The sequence below is a fragment of the Quercus lobata genome, chromosome 12 (assembly GCF_001633185.2).
Source record: "Quercus lobata isolate SW786 chromosome 12, ValleyOak3.0 Primary Assembly, whole genome shotgun sequence".
NCBI lineage: Eukaryota > Viridiplantae > Streptophyta > Magnoliopsida > Fagales > Fagaceae > Quercus > Quercus lobata.
In genome coordinates, this window is record NC_044915.1 from 16,825,649 (window position 1) to 16,834,325 (window position 8,677).

At 34.5% G+C, this 8,677-nt stretch overlaps 1 protein-coding gene and 1 long non-coding RNA gene across 2 annotated transcripts; one reads left to right on the plus strand and one right to left on the minus strand.

Moving 5' to 3' along the window:
- Nucleotides 1-614: 614 nt before the first annotated feature.
- LOC115971594 lies at nt 615-2,502 on the plus strand. The gene is made up of 2 exons (XR_004087334.1): nt 615-1,234; nt 1,340-2,502. It is a non-coding gene; the product is annotated as an uncharacterized LOC115971594 (long non-coding RNA).
- LOC115971593 (protein HOTHEAD-like) lies at nt 2,348-7,363 on the minus strand. Its single transcript, XM_031091598.1, has 6 exons — nt 6,888-7,363; nt 4,968-5,307; nt 4,068-4,369; nt 3,587-3,972; nt 2,666-3,231; nt 2,348-2,571 (listed from the first exon to the last, which is right to left on the minus strand). The coding sequence occupies exons 1-6, from the start codon at nt 6,970-6,972 to the stop codon at nt 2,514-2,516; spliced, it is 1,737 nt and encodes a 578-aa protein (XP_030947458.1). The 5' UTR covers nt 6,973-7,363; the 3' UTR covers nt 2,348-2,513.
- Nucleotides 7,364-8,677: the final 1,314 nt, after the last annotated feature.

The window sequence follows — 8,677 nt, forward strand, 5'->3', positions numbered from 1 at the left end:
ATGGTTGCACACCTGCACTCACATCATAAGGGGAGGGCAAATAGCCCTTTTTTTTTCTTCTTCAATTCTTATTTTCTTTTGGGTAATTAAGGCCATGAATTTGTTAATTAGTTACTACAACCATTGCACTCTCAATATATAGTTGAGTTTGAACTTTAATAATATTAGCAAATGCATGCACACTATTACAACTCATGGACAGAGGCTAGTGGGTGGAGTTCTCTTTGTATGTGTATGATCTACCACACTAGAATTTATCTAAGCTCTCTAATTTAAACTAACATGTCTCAGAGTTACATGGTCTTTAAGTCTAACGGAAATGGATCATTTCTATATAAAATTTATCCATTTTATGATTTTATTACCAATGTAACGGTATATCTAATGTTATATTACTTAACATTTTAAATGATGTGGGACTAAGTACACCGTTAGATCTATAAAATAGGTAAAATGAACTCTTTATTTCAATAAAATGAACATGATACTGTTCCAAAGCCCACACTCTTCACATGGTCACACGCGCATGATTTGGAAACCAAAACAGTAATTTGTGATGATCATAATAAACATAACATTGGGATTGAAAAATGGCATTGGACAATTTTGATTTGCACAAAATGCATGAACCATAGCTAGCACAGAAGATTAAAAAAGAAAAAAGAAAGCACAAATGGCATGCATTAAGTTCTGTGAGCATACCTTTTGCATTCAACACGCGATCTTTAGCCCTTGAGATTACATTAAGCTGAAGCAGTTATAGGGCAACTCTCCTTTGGCGGGTCATGAGAGAATTAAAATAGATAGGACCTATAAGGCCATAGTCTATATCATCTATGATCCGTGCCAAAGGAGAGAAGCCCCACAACTAGTTTGCTTACTATATATCTGTAAATCCTAATTGTCTACTGCCTTGATAGCTAAAAACATCTCTGGTTTGTGCCTAGGGCAACTCAAGATATTTATAGGCTCTTCATGAAGGGCACTAGCAATGGATAAGCGATTGAAGGAGTAGCATATGCCATGGATATCCTTTGATGCCTGCTTTCTACGCACTCCAATGCTTCCTTGTGAATGTTTTGGATTCCAGTTTCAAACTTTATTTCAACCTCTGAAAGTTTCTTTCATCTCTCTCTCTCTTATAAGCCATGGCTAATAAACGATGCTTTCTTTTTAATGTGTCTCTCTCTCCACCCATTTTCGGAGACAATTGCTGCAAAATTTGGGCCTAGAGGTATATCCTATGTCATATTCTACTCATTTCTGATTTGCTTTATGATATTTTATTTATTATAAATATTATTATTATGATATGCCAATTGGGTGTTTGAAAAACCAGACAACGGTTGCAATTGGACGACAATTTCATTTGGTCCAATCAGAATAAATCCCAGCTCATCTCATTTGTTCCAATCATGTATGTATGTCAATTTTATAAGCTAAAAATTACTTATTAAGTTATTATAGAAAGAATTTGCTAGTGGATGATAACCAACTCACATTTCTTAAAAAAACACTACTTAGTGTGCAAGTATTCATAATCTGAAATATTTTTCGTTTGTGCTTTGTTAGTATATCAATTTTCAAGATTAGAACCTCCGATCCCTAGCTCCCTCTGGTAAAAAAAATAAGAATTACCAATTACAATTGGACATAATATCTGGTTTTTATTCCAGCAGTCTTCCCTTTTTAAGGCCTTTTTTTTTAATTTTTTTTTTTTATTTTAATTTCTAGTTCATTTTTATGGATGAAACTGCACCCAAGATCAAATTTACTAGATTGGTTTTGTCTATGTCCACAAAGAAGTGGAGGGCATGGCATAGGCAATGCCTTTCAATGAGAACAAGATTAATGTCTCTTAAATCTTAATTAGCTATTCCTATCTAGGAATTTATTCCTTTTTTTGTTTCCCTATAAAAGGAACATCTGAATGAGATTATATAGAAATATTCAGTGCTAACACATTACTACTGATCATAAACCCTGCATGGCATCAAGTACAAACATACCAGACACCATCTTAATTTTGAACAAATACTAGCAAATTAAAATGTATTTGCTTTATTCCTTACTAGCAGATATGCTATATCTTACTTTTAGGCCTACTCTTTTTCTCCTTCATTTTTTATATTTTGATGCTTCTAATTTCCTCCATCACTTCTCTGTGGATTCTTTTTCAAATTATTTTTCATGTTGTCCTAATTTATCATTATCGTAGCTCTTTCTCCTAGCTAGTCATAAAATTTTTGTTTAACATGTAATCCAGCACATTGATTTGCAAAGATTTTCAGAACAGAATCTAATCTTCAATGCTAATTGTAAAAGAACCACAACAAATGCAAAAAGATGCAAAAGAAAACATAATAAATATCTTCAATGTGAACCCTTTTATGAGTTCTTTCAAATCCTAGACAAGAATCAATTTGACATTTCCTTAGGCTATTAGCCTAGTAATAAGGGCTCCTAAATTGCATACTTTAGTCAAACCCAGTAAAAAAAAAATCAAATCATGATCAATTATTTTGAGTATCTCCATTAAGTCTCTCACTCAATATTCGCACACCCATGTACCTGCACCAAGTCAAATCAAACGGCCCATTATTGATAAACGTTATATTATTAAGCATATCCAAAATTAAGAGGATGCTAATGACTAGTAAATTACCTTCCAAGCATCATGACAGTGGCTTGAGGATTAGTTCCAGGAGAGTAATTAAATGTGGATCCATCAATAACCCGAAGTGCATCTACTCCAAGAACCTTAAAATCATGATCAACAACTTTCCCAACTTGGCACCCTCCATGGTAATGCCAAATGGTCATCACAGTGTCCTTGCAATATTGTTCCAAGGAAGTTGACGCATTGGCATGTTTAGGCAACAAATTTATTGGGGAACTTGCGGTCATGTTGAGCAGTGCTGGTATTGTTAAAGAGTCATATCTAAATTTAGAGAAAGCCTTAGACTCGATTATTTTCTCTATGGTGCTAATGCCTTGGACACATCTTTGTAAGTCTAAGGGCTCTTTGAAGTAGTTAAAGGTAACAGACGGGTTATCGTTTGGATTACGGGTTAGGATCTCCAAGTGGCCTGTAGAAAGTGGACCCATTACTTTTTCAAGAACGAATCCACCTTTAAAGGCTGCGTCGTCAAGATTTGCCTCAAGTTCCACAGCTTTGGCTAGGGCTTCTGGGGTCCTTTCTTTTGGTGGCACTGTGGAGAGCTGCCCAATCTGCAAATAGGGAACACAATGTTTTGATTATCAAATTTCTAGAAGAGGTTACTATGGTCAAATGATATTACTATGCTCAAGTTATGGGTCATTCGGCTGCTTGGCTAGGGAAACAGGCCTGGGCTTGCTCTAGATGTTTGATCGTAGAAAATCTGAGCCCAGTAAGCTTCTTGTATAAATCTGGGCTTATCTACAGCACAGCACATATTGGTTTGACATACCATTTGAAAATGGGCTTACCTATTCAGGCCCACAATAATGGAGTAGAGAGGATAGGTGCCATTGGGCTAGAAACCCATTGACAAATATATGAGAGTACCTTAGGAATCAGACGTTAAAAAAAAAAATGAGTTACCTTAGGAGAGAACATCCCATAGTCTCTTGGAGAGCCACCGGCAAAGTTGGCACCACTGGCGGCTTCAATGTAGCTTCCGAATTGGGTGATGCCGACAACTTGAATGAGAGAGACCTCAACCGGAGCCGGAGAGGGGATGAAGACGGCATTCATGGGATTATCAGACATGCCTTGGCCAACCAAGGGCTGGTTCAACACAATGGTGATGTTGTGGGCCTTAAGCTGATCTGCAGGGCCTACCCCACTTAACATCAGTAGTTGTGGGCTTCCCAGTGCACCAGATGATATGATAATCTCATTTTTCGGCCCACTCTTGAGGAAAGCTTTGTGTTTGACCCCTGATGCATCTCTAAATACCACTCCATGGGCTACTGGCCTTGGTTTTCCTGTTTTAAACGCACAATTTTAATTGTTGTTTATGAGAAGAATAAAGAAAAAAAAAGTAGTAAATTAAGGAATACAAAAACAGAAAAGCACATACCTTTAATTCTAAACAAGATTTTGTGCACAGGGGCATGCAAAAGCACAGTAAGGCCATTAGGGTTAGCATACTGTAGTAAGTCAGCAGCTGTATGTCTAAGACCATCTTGATCAAAAATGGTTCCTCCAACCTTAGTCCCGTACATATGATCATAGGTGAAGCCATTAAAGGGCACCACCCCTGCTTCCAGCAACCCATCCCGCACTGCCGATTGCCACTGCTTTATCGGTGGCTCAAATGCCACCACTCTCTCCACCCATTCATATGACTCATTTGCTAGTCGCCCATCCCATCCCACTTCCCTAATGTGCAAATTAAATTTTCAATGAAAACTATTTTCAAAAAAAAAAAAAAAAACATGTAGACATGAACATATATTATTCTTATTTGATAATTTATTTTATTCCCAACATTTAAGTTAATAGGAAGTGTAAAATTTAACCATTTATATTTCTCCTATTTTTTAAATAGGTTAGAACTCTTTCGATGGATTATAAATTCACTCTACATTTATAATGCATATCCAATTTCATGTTAATTGATCAATTGAGTTTTATTTACCAACAAGTTGATCTAAAAACTCATATGTTTTATATATATATATTTTTAAACTAAAAAAAAAAAAAAACCTAAGATTTTGATCATATCTTTGATAAGATAGATACTAATTTTTGATTGACTTTGATATATGAGGAGTATATTGATATAGGAAGAGTATGTAATTAGAATGTTGAGCTTGTCAAAGTAAATATCCAATCAAACATTATTAAGTGATATAAAATTAACAAAAGCAATATTGGATGTAACTTGAATTTAATTTAATTTAAACATTGTAGCACTTTTATTTTGAGTGGACAAAAAAACACTTGAATCATTTCTCGATTTCATTATGCTTGATACCTGACATAGTAGGGTGCAGCACGTGTGTAGAATCCAGCATTTAAACAACTTCCGCCACCCAATACACGGGCTCGAGCATTGATGACACCATCTTTAGAGATGAAGCGTTGAGAGGGCGAGGTTGAGGAGAGATCAGAGAGAGCGGCACCGAAGGCCGCTAAGTTGGAAATGTTAGGGTTGCCATAAGGTGAGCCACCGCGTTCGAGCAGCAAAACACTGTAGTTTTGGGAGAGAGTGGCTGCTAAGGGGCAGCCAGCAGTGCCTCCACCAACTATTATGTAGTCGTAATAGGAAATGGGAGGGGCTGAAGTTGCATTGTGCATGAAAGTGTAGTTAGGAGCTGCATGTACAGGCCAAAAAAAACACGGAAGGTGAAAACATTTTCTCGTCAATTTTTTTTTTAGGGGGTGATTAAACTAGATGAAAAGTTAAAATTTATTTAATGGTTAAGGTTTTAGTTCATAAATCTAATAGTATACAAAATCACATCATTTAAAATTTTAAATAAAATAATACAAATTAATACACATTTAAATTTGTAATATTTAATTTTAATTATAAAATTATTCCATTTCAAATAGAAATAATCCTAATAGTCCAAACAAGTACACTATGATGAAAAGCTGTAATTTTTCAGCGGAATATTGAGGGATTCATTAAATTCATGTGGGTTGCTTAGCAAAAATAAATAAATAAAAGGTGCAAGTAGTTGGGAGGAAAGCAAGTAGGAGTTATGAATGAGGATGTGGACGGGTTGGGTTGCTTTTGTTTTGACTACGTTTGAGGTGTTTGACCACTTCACTATGTTTCCAGCTATATATTACAAGAAACGTCGATCCTTTTTTTTTTTTTTTAAAGAAATATTTCACCCTCTTTCATTGTCAGCTTTTGTGATGACTATTGAATTTAAAGGAAATAAGGTCATTTTCATCCTGAAGACAACATTTGATACTACTCTCTATATATTAATTAGTCTTTGTTTTGATAGCACGTGTTAGTTGCTGTCTCCAATTGACTATTGAGAGAGAGGAAAAAAAAAGGGCCACAATATGTTAGGCTGTCACCAGCCATGATAATCCATCTTTTTTGTGTAAATGGGTGAAGAAGTTAATGCAAAACATTTATTAGTAACACTACTACTCGAGACTTTAGGAGGACATGTTTGCCACAGCACATGTCATATGCTAGCTCACAATAGACAAGAAATACCTTACTACAAAAAATCTCTTACCACATCAGAAACGTGGGAAATGACTTATTTTATGTAATGTGCTAAAATCACAAATTTTTTAAGAAAATATTCATGATGTTGGCTATAGATTATTTCAGCATTCCAAAACACCATGTAATCAAGGCCCTTGGTAATAAATGGCCTCCTTCACTCATTGGCTTTGTAAAATTGAACTAACAATCAAGTTTTTAGAACATTATAATTTATACTAAACGGCCTCTTCACTCATGCTCTCAGTGATGTTCATGAAGCAAACTCCAAATTTACTTAAAACAAAATACATTCATGAATGATAATCTCACATATCCGATCCATGGTTAAAACCATGAATTTCTTTTTAAAGAAAAGAAGAATTATTTTGTATATAGGCAGTATACTAGTGGGAAAAAAATATAAGGAGATACAGCTTCTTAATTTATTATCTGAGACTCAAAGTCCAAGACATGCATAATAGTACTCCAATTTCATGCAGAAAGACCCAATTAATTAACTTTCCTCTATAATTACAATTAATGACAAGCAAAATTTTTTTTTTCTTCCCAACATTTCCATTGTAAGACCAATACAAAACTATGGTTTATATATATATATATATGCACACTAATATTCTAAGTATATTCTAACATTCATATATATAAAACTAGTACACCATTAATTGTAAGGAAGTACAGAACCAGAAAAATTGGTACCGTTTTCAGAGGTACAGAAGCCATGAAAGAAGAGAATTCCAGCAAAAGCAGCTCCAAACAATTTCCACCACCCAATAGTACCCATTTATCTCACTTTCCAATTAAGCTCCTCAGGAAAGGACTTGAATACTGTCGTGGAGTTTGTTTGTTTGTTCTGCAAATCAAAACCAAAAAGCTTCTCCCTTATATAATGTGAAAGAGCAGCGATCTCGACGGCGACAAGACACAAGGGTAAAAAGATGTCTGGCTAAACAGGCCCACATAACATAAGTTGATTATTTTTTTGGTAAAGACATAAGTTGATTATTGAATCAACAAAGACAGGCGAAGATTCAAGAAATGCAGAAAATGTGACACCTAGAAGTACCTAGCTGCTAGCTCGCAAAGTTTTAGCCGATAAAAGTAAAACAAGTGAACTAAGTTGGTACTTTGTAAGAAAGAGAGCTAGGAGATGAAATTTAGCTTGTCATGCTTATTGGCTGAATTTGTTTTTATAGGTCTGTGTTTCAGCATGGGCTTTGTTTATTTATTGCACCTAGAATTACGACCAGGATTTGATTTTTGGTCATTGGGGTCATACTATTTCCGTGTCTTGTTTTTGCTTTCATAAAATGGTAATTGTCTGGTAATACCATCCTCCCATCATTTTGCACCATCGGACGCATTTTAGCTTTGATTTTCCATATATGTGAAAGGATAACAACAATCCATAGCTCATTGGAACAATAAAAACATGAATTTTTTTTTTTTTTTTTTTTTTAAATTAGGATCACACCATTTTGTGCTGCAACTATGATGTGTAAAATTTTGAATGATAGATTTATGTAAATGTTATAGACAGTCAAGTCTGCTACATAAAATAGTTTTGAAAACTGATGTGGTAAATAATGTGATCTTGTACACTAAATAGGCAGGCATATAAAGGGTGAAGATCAGATCAACATGCATAAAAACACTTAATAGTTGGTAGATTAGTATCTAAAGAGTGAGGTTAATAATTAGGTAATTATAAAGATGTTTGATCTGGAAACTCGGAAAACTTGTAAATAATGCATCAATATGCTTACATTTATTAGATATATCATATATCCTTTCAATCATGAGATCCATTTTAACAGGAAAAAAAATAAAAAGAATAGTGAAAGATTGCTCAGATACTAATACATAGTGACTAGGAGCTGTATGAATCAAATAAAACAAAGAGTTTGTTTACATTGTTTTCGAATCATACCCATTGTGTATGGCTGAATTGTTTTGTTTAGAGAGATTAACAAAGTGATCTATCAACAAAGTGATAACATTTACGAATACATTGGGGAAAAGATTTAATGAAATTCAACTACTTGTGAACAATTAGGTAAGCTTCACTTTAATGACACATAAACGGTAACGTCATCAGTTTCATTACCTGCTTCAACCAAATAAAGCTCTCCGCCATTTTCAAGTCTTAGAGCTCTTTGCATTAATTACAGCGATATGGCCCTCTGTTTTGTCACTTTTGTGTATTGTTCGTAGGTCAAAATTATCTTTGCAGCTGGCTTAAAAAATATATATATAAATTTTAAAAAAAAATTATGTGTTTGAGAGATCGGAAAGTGCAAGTCAATAGAAAATAAGGCTAATAAAACAGATTACGTTTTATGGATCTTAAAACGTTTTCTAGAATGTTATATACTCAACAGATCACCACACACACACACCCAAAAAAATAAAAAACACTCTTAATAGCAACTTCTCTTTATTTTCACTCCGCATATTGATTTTTGGCTAAAATCCAAAACTGACTCTCT